This window comes from Ambystoma mexicanum, chromosome 6p (genome assembly GCF_040938575.1).
Source record: "Ambystoma mexicanum isolate Mex_15411 chromosome 6p, UKY_AmexF1_1, whole genome shotgun sequence".
NCBI classification, from domain to species: Eukaryota; Metazoa; Chordata; class Amphibia; order Caudata; family Ambystomatidae; genus Ambystoma; species Ambystoma mexicanum.
The window spans coordinates 13988083-14009125 of record NC_090935.1 but is presented as its reverse complement, the minus strand read 5'-3'; the positions used below and the strand labels follow the sequence as shown (position 1 = coordinate 14009125).

The window sequence follows — 21043 nt, the reverse complement described above, 5'->3', positions numbered from 1 at the left end:
TACTTCTCAGTATACTCTCTGCTCTGCTCCCACAGGCTCACTACTTCCTTGTGGTCTCAGCATTGGCTGCTGGGTGACTGATTGTGCAATCCGTCGGAGGGTTGCACGGGTCTGGCTGGTTTGTCTCTGAAGGTTCCATTCTGATAGCGGGTGGTGTTTTTCAGCTGTTCTCCCCAGCATGTTATTCCTATCAGAGACAGGGAAAACTTGAGCAAGCATTTTGTGGGCAAGGCATGACGTGCAACAAGGTTGTACTGCACTGATAAATGCCGACATAAGGGAGGGCAAGACTTCGGTCCCTCTAAACTGCTGCTGCCCTCCACAGGTGTAGGACTGGCACTGGATTATTTCTTGTTAGCGCTCCCAACCACCACTGAGAGGGGTTGCCATCCTCTCCAGACAAGGCCAGCTCACTGGCCTAGCCACAACACACACTGGCAGGTGGGCTGAGATGTGTGGCACAGAGACACACAAGTCAGGACACACAAAGGGGACATGAGAAGAGATCTCTGGGTGAGAGAGACACATTTAAATGCAGGAGACCCAAGTGAGGGCTGAGGAAAGATGTGTGTGGAGGAGACGGATGATTCTGCCAAATGTTCACTTCTGCCTAAAGACATCAGTGGGTGGGGAAGGTTTCAGAAAGGTGACTGTTGGGAAGATAGGGGAGTTCATCATGGATGGGAGACAAGATGTGATGTCACTTTTCATGCTCTGCTTTATCTCCTTCTCCTGCAGTTTCAGGCGCTGCTCCCTCACAGCCTCATGCTGTGCAGCTCTCTCCTCTGTTCTCAGTAAAAGTACATCTCTCATTGACCTCTCCCTGAGCGGGAATAAACTGGAAGACTCTGGAGTGGAAATGCTGTGTAAAGGACTGAAAGATCCAGGCTGCAGATTACAGACACTGAGGTGAGTTGCTACTCGATTCTTCTATTGAATCTATTGACTGTAAATATCAATGTGGAGAGGCAGGATCCACGCCGTGTTCTCCCCCTTACCCGGCGGAGATCAGATCACCACGAGGAGAAGGCTTGGCGCTGCATTGTTCATTCAATCATCGACAAAGTTGCAGTAGTGTGAAAAAGGTCAGCTTAATGTGACAGGCAGTGCTAACCTGGCGTTTATTAAACTGTATAAATGGATAAGATGAAAACACCTAATGTAAACCTAAATCTAAGATGGGAGCAAGCTAGGACCATCAAATAATGATAAGGCAGTCCTAGTGGCGTCTTGTCAAATAAAAGGGCCTATACTAAAAAATAACTATTGCCAGTCCTTACAACTAATACCAAAAAGAGTGTGGGATAGTGTTCACAAGAAAGAAAGAAGTGTTCACAAGTGATAAGTCAGGATGTTATAGCCGGGTTCTCCCTTCCCCATGGTTTTAGCATGGGACAAGGTGTGACTCTTGGGCACACTCCTGAGCTTCTCCAGTACAAGGCTGTAGTTCCTTTCAGTGATATCAGGACCTTCATGGTTAAGTGTCTTTTCTACAAAATCTCTCGCCTCCGAGGGCCTGATGTGTCCAAAATAACAAAACAAAATGTCCTTTCCGTATGTACGTTGGGTGATGACTCTTCACCCTTGGGCCCCCTCTTCCGGGCTCAGACCCTTCTCGAATGTTAGCCTCCCTCCGTCGGGTTCACTATGGCCTTTTAATCAGAATGTTTCACTTGTATTTATGAGTCTTAATGTCTTTTTAAACAATCTTTCACTGTGGGCATCCCTCAGCCGGGTTCACTCTTGTGGTCACAATGTTAACAGGGTTATCTTACTTCACCCCGTTCAGCAGGCATCCCTCAGGCGGGTTCTCATTTGCCACAAATACAGTTCACTTTGCTTTACACAATGCAGGATTTACTTCCCTTAGCTTTCCTCTTGGTTATGGGTTCAAGACTTTCGAGTGTACAAGGGGTTTTACTCGACCCTTGTATGACCACTTTGACCTCCTGCGTCAGCTCTCCTAGGGCCTTCTGGTATCGGTAGTTTCAACAAAAGGTGACCGGCCAGATTCTTTCGAATGAGCTCCCACTTGGTGCTAGACCACTCTGCAGCTGGTCTCTCCCAGGGTTTTAACAGTTCAATAACACACAAAGCCTCAGTTCTTTGATTCACATTATGTTGCCATCTGCAACCTTCACTCAACATCTGCAACCTTAACTCAACACAGTTCTGTTTACTATCAGTTCTCCCTCCAACTCACTGGCTGTGATGAACGCTTGATATTTTTTATCTCTGGAGTTAAGGGCGGTACCACGGTAGCAAGCGTCTCTCCCTGACTTGGTTATCAGTGTCGGAGGGTTCTGTGCACTGTTGACACCTGTTACATCCTGGCTGTTATTCCCGGGCTTGTGATTCCTTTCTTGGAGGCTTCATGAGTCTGGTTCGAAAAGGGCAAGGGCACTTCCCTCCTTGTCTGTGTGTGGTTATTGTCAATTGCCTAACCTTGCCTGACTCTTGTGTTGGGACATGTCAGGTAAACAGCCCTGGTGTTAGTCCGTTGTCTTTCATGGTGTAAGGAAGTGTTTGTGTCGGAAAAGGCTGGGTACAACTTCTGAGTATCCAACAGGGTAGCATGGGGAAAAGCTGTTATAAGGAAGGGGGTACCGTGTCTCACCCATCTGGGCCCCACTTTGACTCCCCAAGGACCCCCATCCTGGTGATCCTCCCACACTAGTCCACCCCAGGACCTGGATCCAATAGCAATGGCCGTGTCCTGGCCACCTGAATGACAGATCCCTAGGGACTAGTAGTTGCCTCAGAGTAACACGTTGGAGTTGCTCAAGTGCAATTTACATCAATAAACCCAATCACCTTCCTACTAACCTGCCTCCTCCAGGTCCTGCCTTGCCTTGAATCCCATTTATAACTTCTTCTAACGCCTTGGGCCCTTCTTCCCAGGACATCTCTTCAAAGCATCCAATTACATCCTACCCGGTCTTCCTTACCAAGCAGCCAGTCCTTACAAATGGTGTCTTATGAACTGGCCTCTTATCGCTTTCTACCTCCCAATCTCATATTAAGGCCTTTGTTTCTCTGCCCAGACAGTGCTAACAATCCTAACCTATGGCAGATATTCGGACATGAAGCTGTCCCGGCACCAATAGAAACCATCCCCTACAAAGATCTTCCGTCCACACCTTATTCTCCCTCGTCTTTCTCTTCACTTTGAACACCGCCCACACCTCAACAGTTCCATTAGACAAAAGATTTGGCTCATGCAGGACATGTGTACCTCGTCCGGAGCGAATATTCCCAGTGACTCCTTCCTGATTTCCTCTGTTGCCAGCAAAGGGCCCCGACTGTCTTTTGTGAAGAATCTGAGGGCGTCCTAACATCTTTATCTGAGAAATCCTCCTCCCAGGGGGTCAGGGAAATGCCATTGCTACCGGATCTTGACCCTGGTGATGGATATGCGAGGGAGGACTACCTGTGTGGGGGTGACTTGGGGAGGGGAGGTGAGGTACCCTTAAAGGAGACGCGTTATCGCCCATTCCCCTTTCATATTGCGTTTGCCATACCCCTCGCCTTTATGGGCTGTTATCAGTCATTTCCCTGCTTCCCCATGGAAAACACCACACACAAGCACCACTTTAATACTGAGACGAAGAAGAGGGTATTCAAATACCACTTTAGTACTGGGACGAAGAAGAGAAGTCTGGAGTCAATAACAACTAAATGTGACTGTTTGCAAAATGAGTGTACTAGCTCTTTGGAAATCCTATCCCGGTGTGGGATATTTAAAGGGAGAAACAAGTGGCAGAGAGAGAGGAGGGACGGAGAGGAAATCTCCAAAGTGAAGGCCGTGCAAGAGAACGCCAATGATCGGGAGCCGAGACCGGCGATGCAGCGTTCTTCAGCGGGAAGCGAAGCAAGAAGCTCTGGTTATAGGGAGACGAGCTCCCGATGGTACTTAAGTGGCTCCAGTGAAGCAGAGAGGCTGGGGACTCGCCTGGGAGCAGTGGCAGACTTCCCAAGAGCACCGCAGAAAAGCTGCAGAATGCATCCGATCGATCACTGCAGCAGACAAAAAGCAGCTCAGAGAAGGCAAGGCTGAGCCACCCGGAACTGGTGAGATGGCCTGAGGGAACGGGTAACACCGGGGCACTGCGCTTAAGCTTAAAACTTCAAAGACACTGCAATGAATACCGAACTGTAAGAGAAACGCCAAACCAGCATTGACAGGTACAAAGAGGATATGGAACAGGGAAAAACAAGTTTTACCACATACCAAGAGTTAAAGAAACAGAATTGGCAGGTGTTAAAAGAAGATAGCGAAAATCCCCTGTGGTTCTGGAGAAAAGTGCGTAACAAGTATTGTGAAGGGTCAGAGGAAGACAAGTAGTATAAGGAGAAATACTGCAGAGCTTGTCATGGCCCAATGTAAGCAAGTACTTTTGAGTACAGATCTGAATGAAAGCAGTGTTGTTGAATTTAACTCTATGAAGGAACTTGAACGAACAAGCATTGGAACGAGCCATTTAAAGCTACAGGGTTTGACAGAACAAGTATTGGCAAGAGCCATAGGAATACATGAAAGTGTAACAAGTGAAGTGTGGCAAAAACAAGCAGTAATGAAACATTAAGAGGATGTGAAATGCGAAAGACTCGTTTTACCTGGCAGGAGAGGAAACCCGGCGCCACTGTAGAAGTGCAACGGTGGCATTGTGCACAAGAGAAGCAAATGAGACGAGATCAGTAATGTGTGTTGGTTACGTGACCAGTAAAGTGACCTGTAATGGGTGGACCATGTCGTGCAACAACTGCGCCTAGACTGAGGACACCTACTTACGGAAAAGCCACGTAAATACTTGCAGAGAAACACTGTGACTGAACCTAAAGAAAGTGTGTGTGAGCTAAAACTAAGGAACAATAATTGTGAACTTAGTGAGAAGTAACTGTGATGCTGGAAATGCATCTGAGGGACAGGGCCTCCGTATCCTTGTACTTTACTGCTTTTTATCGTGTGTTCTATCGTGTTTTCCGCGCAGGAGTTCATGTGGGACTCCTGGCGGTACAGCTCTCCCCTTTTGGTTTGGTGAACAGACCCATGGGATACCCTTATGGCACCCATGGGGAGGGGTGCAACCCTGTGCCCCTAGTGTATGTTTTTGGGCACCTGTGTGTGACCGACAGAGCAGGGTACGGGCTGGTGGCAGCTCTGTGCTGAAAAGACTGGTGCCCTGAGCATCCTCCATTTTGGGGTGTCCAGGCCCTGTCATTGGAATCTGTAGATTCCTGATGGAGACAAAATGGCCCCCATGGCCTCTTGCCTTCCATCACCTGTTACCTTGATCTTCCCGAAGTCCCGGGAAGCCCTGCCTCTGTCCCTTCCCCTGACTGGCTGTTGGGTGGAAGTTCCATATATGGTAGTGTGGGGAAGTACTGACCAGACTAGCTGGAGCCTTCCCAACGACTGTATGTTGTGGGTACGCCTGTGGGTGAGACCTGGGTGAATGGAGTGTGTGACGAATACGCATTCTAGGTTATGGGTGTCTAGTATCTGGTGGTTGATACAATGACTGAGACAGCCCTGCCCGAAACCGGTATGAATGCAGTGTGGAGTGTTGAATGGCTGGGTCCCAATACACATAACTTGTTGTGAGTGTCTGGAGAGAAGTGAATGCGCTGTGTGCCTGATTGGCTGCCTGCCTGCATGAATGCCCTTAGTCGTATTTGCATGCTTGAGTGTGACCAGGCGGAATGAATGGGAGATCAACAGGATATCTGGGGACCTCTCACTGCTAGGAATCGTGTTCAGAAGCGGAAGTCCACTACGTCGAGTAACTGGAGTAACTGAAGCTTGACCTTGAAGCCCTGCTGAACGAGAAGAATTGCTGTTGCTCTCCTTCACAATCTGACAGCTGCTGTGCCTCCAAGGACTGACCCAGAGAGGACCTGGTAAGGAACCCTCTTCCTGAGCTAGGAGGGACCATCGTGCACCAGCTGATCTTTGCCAAAGCTGCCTGGTAGACAAACCTTCGACAGGCTGCCGACCCGAGACGGGGACTGCTGCGGAATCCCAAGGAGAAGCGCCCGGACTGTTGTCCGCCACTGTTGATGACCGCCATCACCGACCGGAGTCGCCGTGCTCCCATTTGCCTAAGAACTTCATTTGATCCAAGGACGCTCTCGTCTGCATCGTCACTGCTGTATCCTGCTGGAAAAGGCCTGACCGTCGATGCGCCAAGGAGCATCCGCCGGTGGGTTTCCCGCCACCCAAAGACCACAGAGATGCCGCCGACTCAACGCCCTTGCTAGGCCACAGTTCTTCAAACTCTTTGCAGTCCAGAACTATCTACATCGAGGTGCCCCGCACGCCTCTTCCTTGCAGGATGTTTACGCTTCCCCGTCAACAAGCACCGCTAGGAACGAAGCTGTCACTTCACCGTCGTAATTCACCATGTTCTCCATCGGACGTTTGACGACTTGTGACTCCTGCCTTAAAGGGAGGGCACTCAAGAAGGGCCGTTGATTCCCCGCTGAGGAACGCTACAACGCCAGGTACTTTGGGGTTGCAGAACTATTGGGAAGTATAGTGTGAACAATATATGGACTGGGCTTGTGATACATCTTTGCTTCACAGATTGCCCAGGTGGGGGGATCTCCACACAGAACTGCGTCCAGGTAGCAGGACCAGTATTGTGCCAATTGTTCCAACCAACTGCTTTCCTCCTATTTTCTATTGTTGGTTTCCTTATTACTTTGATCTGTGTGACATTTAACCTGAGTACAGTTTGTGCACTTTAATGAGATCTGCTAATAATTGTGGTACTACTTAGAACTGTATATCTTTACCATTGTTGATTTCTCAGCATAAAGTGAGTTATTGTGATAGTGTACATAACCTTGAATATTAATTATAAAAAGACTGTGTTTTAACCCATACAGTGTGTGGAAATTCCTTTGTGGGGTCTTGGGGACTACACTGTACTTAAGAACCAGCCTGCATCACCTCCTGAGAAGCTAGGCCTTGATTGCTCGACTACGTTACCAATAATAGAGAATCTTGGCTGGGGTCCTCTGTGCCTCTTCTCTGCCATATAGAGAGCAGAAGTACAGACCACCCCCCTCCGGTCTTTACAATAAGCAACCCAGAAGAGCTGCAATGTTTCTTGAGGAAACTGAGAGACTTGAAGGCTTGGGGAAGGGAATCCCTTTTTAACCTTGTGTACTATCTTAAAGATTGGGGAAGGAAACCCCTAAGGCAAGAGTTGGAAGAAGCTCTAAACAGTTGTTTCAAACACTTATTTAGATACAGAAATCCCTGTGCATTGTAAACAAATAGCAGTGAGGGCAAGCATAGGTTTTGGACACAGGCAGATATTTACTTGGACTTCCTGACTCAGACAAGCCTTAGTTTCCATTTAGGTAGGGAAATACCAATTTAGCATAGGGTAAGATAGGCCGTTTTCCAACCCCCTCTTTTGGTTAATAAATGTTTGTAACCCAAACTACACTTCTGTTGTCTGTGTCTACTTCATAGTGCCTTCACACTTTATAAACCTACTTTATGCCTTTATGCCAGTCTCTTTATACACCTTCTCATGGCTTTATGCCAATCTCTTTCTAACCCTCCTTCATGCCTTCATGCCAGTCTCTTTATACACCTTCTCATGCCTTCATGCCAGTCTCTGTATACACATTCTCATGCCTTTATGCCAGTCTCTCTATACACCTTCTCATGCCTTTATGCCAGTCTCTCTATACACCTTCTCATGCCTTTATGCCAGTCTCTTTATAAACCTCCTTCATGCCCCTATGTTAGTCTCTTTATAAAGATCCTCCATGCCTTTATACCAGTCTTTTTATACACCTTCTCATGCCTTTATGCCAGTCTCTTAATAATCGTTCTTTATGCCTTTATGCCAGTCTCTTTATAAAGCTCCTCATGCATGTATGCCAGTCTCTTTATAAAGCTCCTCCATGCCTTCATGCCAGTCTCTTTATAAACCTCATCCATGCCTTCATGCCAGTCTCTTTATAAACCTCTTCATGCCTTTATGCCAGTCTCTTTATAAACCTCCTCCATGCCTTCATGCCAGTCTCTCTATAAACCTTCTTTATGCCTTCATGCCAGTCTCTTTATACACCTTCTCGGGCCTTTATGCCAGTCTCTTAATAATCCTTCCTTATGCCTTTATGCCAGTCTCTTTATAATCATTTTCATGCCTTTATGCCAGTCTCTTTATACACCTTCTCATATCTTTATGCCAGTCTCTTTATAAACCTTCTTTATGCCTTTATGCCAGTCTCTTTTTACACCTTCTCATGCCTTTATGCCAGTCTCTTTATAAACCTCTTCATGCCTTTATGCCAGTCTCTTTATAAACCTTCTCATACCTTTATGACAGTCTCTTTATAACCCTCCTTCATGCCAGTCTCTTTATAAACCTTCTTTATGCCTCTATGCCAGTCTCTTTACACACCTTCTCATGCCTTTATGCCAGTCTCTTTATAAACCTCCTTTATGCCTTCATGCCAGTCTCTTTATAAACCCAGGCATGCCTTTATGCCAGTCTCTTTATACACCTTCTCATGCCTTTATGCCAGTCTCTCTATAAACCTCCTCCATGCCTTTATGCCAGTCTCTCTATAAACCTCCTCCATGCCTTTATGCCAGTCTCTTTATAAACCTCCTCCATGCCTTCATGCCAGTCTCTTTATGAACCTTCTTTATGCCTTTATGCCAGTCTCTTTATACACCTTCTCAGGCCTTTATTCCAGTCTCCTTATAAAGCTCCTTCATGGGGGCGCTGTTGCGCACGACTGGAAATGGCCGCTCGTGTGTAAGCTCCGGCGAGGACGAGGGCCGTAATGCCGAGATATCCGTCGATATAGTCCGGTTCTTCACGACAAACCCCAGAGACGTGTGGCAGGGTATACAGAACCGCCCGGCGGGGTTTCAGGACCCGGGCTGGTGTAGGGCCGAAGCGGCGGCCACACCACCGACACACGCGCCGAAGGACGGAGCAGCCTGAGGCGCGGCCCGGAAAGGTGGGAGGAGCCTGGCCCCAATCTACGCGAGCAGCGGCCGGGAAACAACCGACAGAGCCGCGCGGCAGACGCGCCGCGTACGATCCGAAAGACGAGGAGTAGTGGAGAACTCCTCCTGATGCCACCGGCTGCGTCCAGATAGACACGAGAAGAGGACCGCGGGCGCTGCAGCGGGGCTGACATACTAGCACCCACACTGGGAAACAGCGAACCCCGAGCAAGGTGCACACGCTCCCACGGAGGGGGTTCGAGGACGTTCTCGAGCCTGTTGGAACCAGGCGGACATCTCAGAGCCCTGCAGCGGCTGCCTGGGGAACTTGCAAGGTAGGCGGACAATTGTAGGAAGCCGGGCCCCCCCTGGCGGGTACCCCATCGGGCGACAGCCACTCCGGTGAGCGCACCGAGGCGCTGGGAGGTGGTGATAGTCACGGCCCTGTGGCTGGTCCCTGGGCCCCGCGCTGGACTGGGTCCTCCCAAACTACGCATTAAGCTGGGCAAGGCCATATGGGCAGGAACTGAAGGAACACTGAACTGTGCCCTGATCCCGGGACATGGGAATAGCAGCCTTGGCGAACAGACAGGAGGGGGCTTAGGAAAACACATTGAAACGGCGGAGGTCTCATGATATAAAACATTTCCTGATTCACCCCATGTGCGAGGCCTACGGCAATTTCGCCCGCGAAGAACTGTATAGTTAATGCATTGATTAAGCGATACCACCGTCAGTAAAGGGCCCCCGAAATACTGAGTACTGTGCCGAGGAAAGATTAGACATTGCTCACGCCAACCCCTCGGGAAACATAGGGCACCCTCTGACCACAGTGCAAATCCCAAGGCGATTATTTGTTGGAGTTCGCTGACCCGGGGCTTCTGACAGGGAGGAAATAAGAACGATGCCCAAAGGTTTTGGACCAAAGAAGGGAACAGGAGCCATTGACAGATATACAACGACAATGCGGAAGGAGTCCGAGCGGACGTTAACAGAGGAGGTTTCCCCCTTGGAACAAATGGCTCCTCCACCACCGATGATGGACCCCCAGGCGGTCTTTTTAGCTATGCAACAGGGCTTCTCCTCCCTAAACGAAAAACTCGATGGAATAACAGCGAACGTTGCCACTATCAGATCACAGCTGGATAAAACTACATCACGAATGACCGAAGCAGAGACGAGGATATCTGGCGCGGAAGATGCACTTGAGACCTTGAAGACCACAGTTTCCACGATGGCAATCGAACTGGGAACAGTAAAAGCTAAATGCGAGGATTTGGAGGCTAGATCCCGGCGAAATAATATCCGCATTATCGGAATACCGGAGGAAGCAATAAAAGGATCCATGGAAAAGGCAGTGGAGGACCTTCTTCGCAATCTTCTGGGGGACCCTGGATGGTCGGCAATGTTCATTGTAGAACGTGCACATAGATCGCTCGCCCCAAAACCGAAACCGGGTGCATACCCTAGGCCTATAATAGCGAGACTGATAAATTATCGTGACAGAGACTTAATCCTGAAGGCTGCTAGAGAAAAGCAAGAGTTGAGATGGGAAACCAGCGTCATCCGCATCTTCCCAGACTTCACGCTGGCGGTTCAGCAAGAGAGAAAGCAGTTCATAGAGGTCAAGAAACTACTCCGGGCCCGTCAGGTACAATATGCAATGCTCTACCCGGCAAGATTGAAAATCCAGCATCAAAACAAAACATATTTCTTCACGTTCCCAGATGAGGCGGCAAATTTCATTGAAACTCATATACCCGAGCCAACCGCACAAAAGACGAATGGAAATGTCCCCTGAACTAGAGGGTTATCCGACAACAAGCACGTCAATGGAGAACATTAGACTCATGTAATAGCAGGGCCCCCTCCAAGGGAGCCGGAAGTAATAGGGAAGAAATATCGACCATTGCAAATCACGAAGATCGGAGAAAGTCCCGCATGTGTCATCATCAGTGAGAGCAACATGAAGAACCTGGACTGAGTTAACGAAACGAAAAGGCATGGGCACTTGCACTCGCCACAGTTCCCCCTGTAGCAGGTGCACAATACGTGGGATGGGAGGGGGTGGGGAAACATTGAAGTACATAGTTGGAGTTCGGGGAACTATGAGGGAGGGGGGAGGGTGTGGAAAGGTTTTGCGGGAATTGGTTCTGCATTGGGAAGTTTAAGAACAAAAAGCACGTTGGTTCATAGCACTTTGGTTCTAGAGCACGCACTACACATACACCATCAAACACATGGCCACACCTGTGTTATAGATAATGGCTGAACACGACACAGGCACTATTAAAATGCTGAGCTGGAATGTTAGAGGTTTGGGGGCTCGAGTCAAGAGGAGGAAAATATTTGCCTATGTCAACAGACAGAACCCTAAAATCATCTTCCTGCAGGAAACACACATAGGGCCTGAGTACGCGGGTCCATTGGTTGCACATTGGGGGACGCATCAGTACTACACCAAATATTCCAAAAGGGCTAGAGGGGTGGCCATTTTAATTCACAAAGCCCTCCCGTTTACTTGCAGCACCGCCGATTGTGACCCTGAAGGGAGATACGTACTACTTCATGGCACCCTAGGTGACAAAGAGGTGGTCCTATTAAATGTATATGGCCCCAATATAGACGATGCAGAGTTCTATACAACATTATTTGGAAAACTTGCATCTTATCCCACGGCCAGATTGTTAATCGGGGGGGATTTTAACACGATTCTTGACACACATCTAGACCGTACCTCAACACAACAGAGGGCATTGTCGAGAGCGGCGCAGAATATACTCACCCACATGGCTGACCTGAATGTGAAGGATGTATGGAGGGTGTTAAACCCGCTGAAAAGGGAATATACATATTACTCCACTGTACATGACATGCATTCTCGAATTGATCTATGGCTGGTAGATGATGAGGTGTTAACATGGACTGAGAACGTACACATCTATCCCAGAACATATTCTGATCACTCCCCGATACAGATAACGCTGTGCATTCCAGATGCTAAAGTGAGGAGAGCACCATGGAAATTCAAACCGGCGGCCCTACAAGACCTGGTGTACAAAACTGCACTGACAAGATACATACAGGATTATTTTGACATAAATGAGAATTCAGTAGCTAGCCAGGCCATATTGTGGCAGGCGTTTAAAGTCTGTATTCGTGGTAACTCAATCTCCACAGAGGCGGGAGTCCTCAAAGATATCAGGGGTAGATTGGTGCGCCTGGAAACACACATAGCCTCTCTTCAATCGTTATATGCACACACATCATCCGCACAACTGAGCTTAGAGATTAAGCTAAAATTAGACGAATACAAGGAAGAGGCGGACCGTGAGATCCGATATTTCGACAGGCCAAGAGCTGCCCGCAGATACGGGGAAAGTGAGCGCCCAGGTAGACTATTAGCCAGAACAATAAGGGGTGAGGGGGGCCATGCAACAATACCATGCATAACGCTAAAGGACGGCACAGTTACCACCGACAATGCTAGAGTACAGGAGGTGTTCTATGAATACTATAAGGCATTGTACTCCCCTCAATGTAATGCAACGGAAGAGGAGATTGATGAATATCTCTCCCGCATACCAACAACATTATTAGCAGATGTTACTAGAGAATCACTTGAGAATCCGATAACGGAGGCAGAGATAGCAGAAGCTATAAAAGCCTTGCCTAACGGGAAGGCCCCAGGGACGGATGGCCTCGGAGCAGAATTTTATAAGGAATTCAGTTCTATCTTGGTTCCTAGGCTACACGCCGTCTGGGTAGAGGCCTTAGACAAAGGGGAATTACCTGAGACCACCAGGGAGGCGGTGATTACACTATTACTCAAACCAGGTAAACCACCAGAGGAATGCGGCTCGTATAGACCCCTATCATTAATTAATACGGATGCGAAGATTTTTGCGAAAATACTGGCAACCCGATTATCATCACTTATGCCCCATATGGTCCACCAAGACCAAGCGGGGTTTATCCTGGGCAGATCCACGGCAACGAATATTAGGAGATGTTACAATATATTGTCCAAATTAGCCCCCGAAACACAGGGAGTGGCAGTGTCTCTTGATATGCATAAAGCATTCGATACAGTTTATTGGCCCTTTCTATTCGGGGTTATTAGAAATTATGGGTTTGGCCCTTATATCATGAAGTGGATACGGGTACTATATGCGCATCCCTACGCCAAGATTAGAGTCAACGGCACTCTGACGGAGATATTAGAATTATTCGGTGGAACCAGGCAGGGATGCCCTCTATCGCCACTGCTGTTTGCCCTGGTGATAGAGCCACTAGCGGATATACTGCGGTCACGCTACAGCACATTTGGTCTGAGGGTAGAGGGTAGACTCCATATCATCAATCTTTATGCTGACGACATCTTGTTGTACTTACGGGATCCAGATCGTACGCTAGCCAAAATTCTCGCTGAAGTTAATAAATTTGGAGACTTCTCGGGCCTGCGTCTTAACCGATCCAAATCGGAGATCTTCCCGCTTACAAAAAATACCGTGGTACCTAATGATCTACATGGCCTCACTTGGAGCCCTGTGCATATCAAATACCTGGGGGCACACATAGCCAGAACAGCACAATTGACACGGGCCTTGAACTATAGCGCGCTGGCGGACGCATTATGTATTAAGATAAAGCGTTGGGACGCCCTACCAATCTCGATGATGGGAAGAATAGCCCTTATTAAGATGATAGTGTTACCAAAACTGTTTTATTTGTTTAGCACTGTGCCGGTTTGGCCGGGCCGAGCCCTGTTTACAAGGATGAGTGGTGCGTGTATCTCCTTTGTGTGGGGGGGGCACCCCAGGCTGAGCTGGAGGTTGTTAACAAACACATACACCAGAGGGGGGCTAACAGCACCTGACCTAGAGTTATATTACTTATCAGCACAGGCGCACTACGCAGCGCAATGGGCCGCTGTCTTCATCGATCCAGGTACCCCATCGCTAGGCACAACTGAACAAGAGGCAATTACCGCACTACACCAAATGACCACAACATCACACACATATCATAACTCCATAGACCCCACTAAGGTGACGGTTACGGCCTGGGTCAAGCTGGCAGACATATATGGTAAAGACAGGCTATATCATCCGAGTATGCCGATTTGGGGAGATCCTCGGACACCATTTACTCTAGACGGGGAAGTGGCCACACACTGGTCTTCCAAAGGTATATCCCAGTGGGGACAACTATTCTCAGGAAAGCTCTTTGTAAAATGGGAAAACATCCAGGAAACGGTGGGAAGGTCCAACTGTTATAAAAAACAATATATGAGGGTGAAAGCAACGATGGGAAAATTACTCCCCACCTTTCCCAATGAACCGGAGATTAATATGGGATTAGGGTATATGTTCACAGGGGGGACACAGAAAATCACAGCCTCAGCACTGTACAAAGTTATAATGCAAACACGCCCGATACCTGAAAGCGCATCCAAAGCCAAATGGGAACAGGATCTCGAACAGCAAATCGATGATCACGAGTGGGCTAAGATCTGTGAACTCACTAAACATATATCCTGCAACGCCAGGTATAGGCTAATACACTACAAAATAGTACACCGCACCCACTACACCCCAGCTAAGCTCAGATTAATTTACCCCGCTCTGTCGGGGGAATGCCCAAGATGCGGGGCTGAAGACGCGAACATTCATCATATGCTATGGGCATGTATAAAATTAGGCGAATACTGGAAGGAGGTGTGTGCAGCTCTAGACGAAATGGCAGATCAACCAGTAGAATGGTTACCACGGTTATGTTTATTGGGCGTGACAGGGAAAATGGACCCAACCTGGCGAAAGCTGCTAAACCTTGGCTTATTGATTGCAAAGAGAGTGATACTTATGAGGTGGAAAAGTGCAACCCCCCCGACGAAGGCAGATTGGGACAACGACATGCTATGGACTAAAGATACAGAAGAACTGTATATTGATTCGGTGCTGCCCTCCTCAAAACCGAGGAATATATGGGCCAGGTATAAGCAATATTTAACAGACAAGGTGGAGAGTGAAAATACCGAAATTATGGTACCATGATATGTATGCATGTAATGTGCTAAATATGCTGTATGATTTGTATGTGCTAACCTCGTGCAACGTTAAATAAAGTTGTTAAAAAAAAAAAAAAAAAAAAAAATATAAAGCTCCTTCATGCATGTATGCCACTCTCTTTATAAAGCTCCTTCATGCCTTGATGGCAGTCCATTATACACTTGCTCATGCCTTTATGCCAGTCTCTTTATAAACCCCCTCCATGCCTTCATGCCAGTCTCTTTATAAACCTTCTTTATGCCTTTATGCCAGTCTCTTTATACACCTTCTCGGGCCTTTATGCCTGTCTCTTTATAAAGCTCCTTCATGCATGTATGCCAGTCTCTTTATAAAGCTCCTCCATGCCTTCATGCCAGTCTCTTTATAAACCTCCTCCATGCCTTTATGCCAGTCTCTTTATAAACCTCCTCCATGCCTTCATGCCAGTCTCTTTATAAACCTTTTTTATGCCTTCATGCCAGTCTCTTTATACACCTTCTCGGGCCTTTATGCCAGTCTCTTTATAAAGCTTCTTTATGCCTTTATGCCAGTCTCTTTATAAACCTCCTTTATTCCTTTAATGCCAGTCTCTTTATACATATTCTCATGCCTTTATGCCAGTCTCTTTATAAACCTCCTTCATGCATTTATGCCAGTCTCTTTATACACCTTCTCATGCCGTTATGCCAGTCTCTTTACACACCTTCTCATGCCTTTATGCCAGTCTCTTTATAAACCTCTTCCATGCCCCTATGTCAGTGTCTTTATAAAGATCCTCCATGCCTTTATGCCAGTCTCTTTATACACCTTCTCATGCCTTTATGCCAGTCTCTTAATAATCCTTCCTTATGCCTTTATGCCAGTCTCTTTATAATCATTTTCATGCCTTTATGCCAGTCTCTTTATAAACCTTCTGTATGCCTGTATGCTAGTCTCTTTATACACCTTCTCATGCCTTTATGCCAGTCTATTTATAAACCTTCTTTATGCCTTTATGCCAGTCTCTCTATACACCTTCTCATGCCTTTATGCCAGTCTCTCTATACACCTTCTCATGCCTTTATGCCAGTCTCTCTATACACCTTCTCATGCCTTTATGCCAGTCTCTCTATACACCTTCTCATGCCTTTATGCCAGTCTCTCTATACACCTTCTCATGCCTTTATGCCAGTCTCTCTATACACCTTCTCATGCCTTTATGCCAGTCTCTATACACCTTCTCATGCCTTCATGCCAGTCTCTTTATACACCTTCTTTATGCCTTTATGACAGTCTCTTTATAACCCTCCTTCATGCCAGTCTCTTTATAAACCTTCTCATACCTTTATGACAGTCTCTTTATAACCCTGCTTCATGCCAGTCTCTCTATACACCTTCTCATGCCTTTATGCCAGTCTCTCTATACACCTTCTTATGCCTTTATGCCAGTCTCTTTATAATCATTTTCATGCCTTTATGCCAGTCTCTTTATACACCTTCTCATATCTTTATGCCAGTCTCTTTATAAACCTTCTTTATGCCTTTATGCCAGTCTCTTTTTACACCTTCTCATATCTTTATGCCAGTCTCTTTATAAACCTTCTCATGCCTTTATGCCAGTCTCTCTATACATCTTCTCATGCCTTTATGCCAGTCTCTTTATACACCCTCTTATGCCTTTTCTTTATTTGTCCTTGCTGCATCAATCAATGACACCCCATCAGTGTTCTTAGTTGAAATGCCACAGAGATCACATTCCTATCCCTTCACAGCTCCCACAATTGCTCAAAGCCTTGAGCTTTTCATGGACTCTAGCATAGGGTCTGTGTTGAGGTTACAGGGATGGGACTGGAATGAATCTGGGGACTGGGGACCCAGGCATTGATGCAAGACCCGGAAGGGGTATATGGCAGGTCTCCTCTCTTTAGGTGATAGAACATTCCCCTCCCCTCTGGTTCCTTGATCCCGCCAGCCCGCCATCAGGTGTGCATCTTCATCAGGGCAATGATAGGCTGAGCTGAGAAACACTAAACTATGCCAGGCATGGCAGATTAATCCCATTAATCCTGAAGTATGCCTGGCAGAGGGCACAGCTCAAGATCAACTGAATGGGCTAGTTTCAGAAGCTGATGGTGGTTCAGAGGCAGTGAATGAAACAAACACCAGCCCCAAATAAGAGGCATTTACCCCTCTCGGGCTGGACTGAGAGTAAACTCCGGAATAAAGCACAACAACAAAAAAATAGAATGTATTTGGTGTGATTTTATAAGGGGCCAATACATCATTTGTTTACAGGAGATTTGTGTTCGGGAGAATTCTCAAGAATGTGCTAATGTCCCTTACCTTTTGAGACCCCCAGCAACTTTGCTGGATTTCAAGGATTAGATTTTTTACCTGGGAAGTGTGTGAGCCTTTTTTTTCCACTCTTCGATTTATTTTGATGTCTGTTTTACCTTTGTTTTCTTTGGTTACAGAGTTTTAAAACAACTCCATAGGCATCATCTTTTTCTGTGTGTCACACAGCACCTTCAGTGCAGTGGCACAGGAGTGTCTTTCAGACTCCCCAATGTTTAAATACCTTCTCTGGGACTGACTACTGTCTCCCATAGCATGTAAAGTTAAATTGACTTTACTAGTCTCTTTAAATGTACAGACCCAGCACACACTATCTTCCTATAGAGTGCTGGAGGGGTGCCTAGCATCCCCTGAGTTAATACACTCATGTAACAGTCAAATGTTACCTTTTCCTACTTTATATGGCTGGTGGCAGTGGTTTAGTTCAAACTACCATATTTTTTCCAGACCGCTAACAACGGTAGCAAAAAATCAGGTCAGCCATGTTTTTCAAAATGGCGCCCAAGACCTATCTGTAAAAACAGACTCTGGTCATCTTTTTTCACCATTTCTTTAATGAAAAGTCCTTCTTGTGTTTGTCCCGTGGCAAACACTTAACCGTTTACTACCAGAACTGTGCTAACCTATACAAAGACTCTGAACCAATGACTTTGGCCCAGGCCTATGAACTGAAATGCTGGGTGTAGTTTACTGAAACCCTTTGCCCTGCCTATGAAAATATTAGTGCTGTTGATTCTTACACCCTTGTCTTTTTACCAATTTTGAAAGTATCTGAAGTGCCATTTTGCTCCCACTTCAGGGGTGCTGAACATGTTCAATTACTTACCGGTTGTGTATTTGTGATTTATTAGGGTGTGATATTGAGCTGCTCTTGCTAGTGTAATGTTTTCAAACTGACTGTGTAAATGTATATTCTTTTACCAAGAACCTTGAGTACGTGTTTGTTTTAACCACTGTAGTTGTTGGTAGTTCTACTGCTTACTCAACTCTTGAAATAAGTCTGGCTGCTCAGCCATCGCTACCACTTTACTGTGTAGTACAGGCTTGTACCAAAGGTGAAATTGTACTTACACTTGTAGTCTTAATTGCATGTAGTGCTCCCAAAGGGTACTGCCTGTGATTCTGCCTAACACTGGTGTACCGTGGTGAGGATAAAGTATACTTGTTACATTTAGAGTGCTACTTTTACCTTTGTTCAAATAATCCCCACAAGGCTAAGCAACACTAGAGAAGCAATTGTTTTATCATGACTTATATTGAAAGCTAAAGACAGGAGACTCTAGTCACGTTAACAGTTGATCAAATGAGATATATGTGTAAAGCTAGGAATCTCACTGTAAAAGGCAAACAGGTTGAATTGATAGAAAAGATGTTAGAATACCAAAGTCTGAGGAGTGGATCTGAAACCCCCACACCTGCAGCAAATGTGGAAAATGATGATGAGGATGATAATGTTTCTGAGCCCTGCTCAAATGTTGTGGATGAGTTAGATGAGGCAGAAGAGTCTCGCAATATAGGCCCTGTTTTACCTCTACATGCTCATAGGCCTCAACCTTTGATCACAGGGACCCCATCAGGTCCAGCACCATGTCCTGAATTTGTCTCTTTAGAAAGAATGAGACTGGAGTTAGAATTCAAACTGAAAGCAAACATCAAGAACTTAAACTCAGAGAAATGGAGTTGAACCATGCACTAGAGATGAAAAAGTTGTCTGTTGAAACTGGTTCTCTCCCAGAGTCTTCTCGGTCTTCCAGTCCTAAGAGGCCTTGCATGCCCAACGATGCAGTGAGTATGTATGAGGTTAAGCTTGATATTATGGATTGGTTGGCTGCTTTTGAATATAACCATGGGATTCAAGACATTACAGGGAATCAGCTGATTCCTTGGCTTTTTTCTAGGCTACCCCCTGTTGCACCTGATGTGGTAATGAGTTGGGGGATATAGACAGAAAGGAGTATGAAAGTGTTAAACTAGCTTTGATAGCTAGGTTGGGGACCCCTTCCCAGTATTTTAAGAGGTTTAGAACCCTCAAAAAACATGATGGTATGCCTTGGGCTACCTGGGTGACTGAATGTTTGAAAAACTTAGATGGATGGGTTAAGGGTTACAGAGTGAACACTTATGAAGATATGAGAAATGAGAAATCTGTTTATGTTGGAATCTATTTATGATGCCTGCTCTCCTGAGCTGAGACAGCACTTGGCTGACTCTAAGGAAATTGATCCAAAGAACGTTATCAAGGGCTGCTGACCTGTGGGTTGCCAACAGGGCTACTCGCGAGGATTCTGGGGTAACTCAGAAGAAGGATGAGGGGACGCAGCACTAGAAAGATACCAAAGAGAATTCCAATACCTCCACTCCAAAAGAGGGCCCCAAGCATAATAAGGGTAAGCCACAAGGGAAACCAAATCAGGCTAGTGTACCTCCTGGTGCCAAACCAGAGAGAGGTCAGAACAAACCCCCATTCATAAAGACATTTGTAAAATGTTATGCTTGTGGGTCAATGAACCATGTGAAAGGGGATCCCAGATGTAAGGGTAAACCTTCAGGGATCCACATGTTCTCCTTAGCCTTCTCACCAGATGATGAAGTACCAATGGCAAGTGGAAACTTTCACATACTGGCTGAGGAACCCATGAAAGTCTCAGCCAGTGTTTCTTTTGTATCGCTGTGTCTGTGGGAACAACAGAACTTTGATATCTACAATTCCATTCCAGTTAATACTAAAGAGTATTACAAAGACAGTGTTCTTGTGAATGGTCAGGAGCTCCCTGCCATCGGAGACACTGGGGCCAACATAACTGTAGTTGATGAATAATTTATTTCAAGGTATAGGATGTTGCTAAGGCACCTAAATACCTAACTAAGCTTGCTGGAGGCCCTGTCCTAATGCTTCCACAGTTACCAGCTCTCTTCCAGTGAAATGACATGACTGTCAAGATACTGGTAAATGTGCAGAGTGAAGTAACTGGGAGAGTCCTGTTGGGGAATGACTTAAAAACTCTAGGAGTTGTATCAAGCACCCCCTGGCCTCCCAGCAAAATGAAACAGGAACAGACTAGGAAGGCCAGAGAGAGTACCTTAAAAGGCTCTCAAGAGGAGATTATAGAAGAAAAAATAACTCCCTGACTGCAATTTCAAGGAAGAAGGTGGAAAAGGGGAAACCTAAAACCTCCAGGAAGAACCCAGCCAGCACTCCTGTGTTACCAACAAGTTCATCCCCGAGAGGACTGTCCAAAGTCACACCTGTGACTCCTCCACCAGTTGAGGCTGAGTGTGTGGAACAACCTTGTGTGGTTGAATCTGCTGCTGAAGAATCAGAGCTGGGAGAGGACCTTGCTCCTGTTGGAGAACTGGATCCTGCAGACCATCCTGAGCTGCAGTCTTTACTGGCAGAAGGAAGACCCTGTAGGGCAGACTTCAGCAGAGGTCGAAGAGAGTGTCCTACTCTTGAAGGTCTTCGCCAACAGGCAGCTTCCCAGCTGGATGGGCAAGAGCCGGGGAAGCATAGGTTGTACTGGGAAGATGGCCTCTTCTACAGTGAACCGACTGAGTCTATCCCAGGGGTCTACAGAAGACTTGTATTGCCTCTTGAAAGCAGACACCAGTTCCTACAGTTAGCCCATGAGATACCTTTGGCTGGTCACTTAAGACCAAGGAAAGGCTCTCTTTA

The 21043-nt window shown here is 46.6% G+C and overlaps 1 protein-coding gene across 1 annotated transcript in view; it reads left to right on the top strand.

Moving 5' to 3' along the window:
- Positions 1-660: 660 nt before the first annotated feature.
- The window catches only part of CARD8 (caspase recruitment domain family member 8), a 917106-nt gene continuing 896723 nt past the window's right edge, over positions 661-21043 (top strand). Inside the window, exon 1 of the mRNA XM_069626623.1 lies at positions 661-909. Within this exon, the coding sequence (XP_069482724.1) occupies positions 677-909 (233 nt within the window). The 5' untranslated portion in view covers positions 661-676. The remainder of the gene's footprint in view (positions 910-21043) is intronic.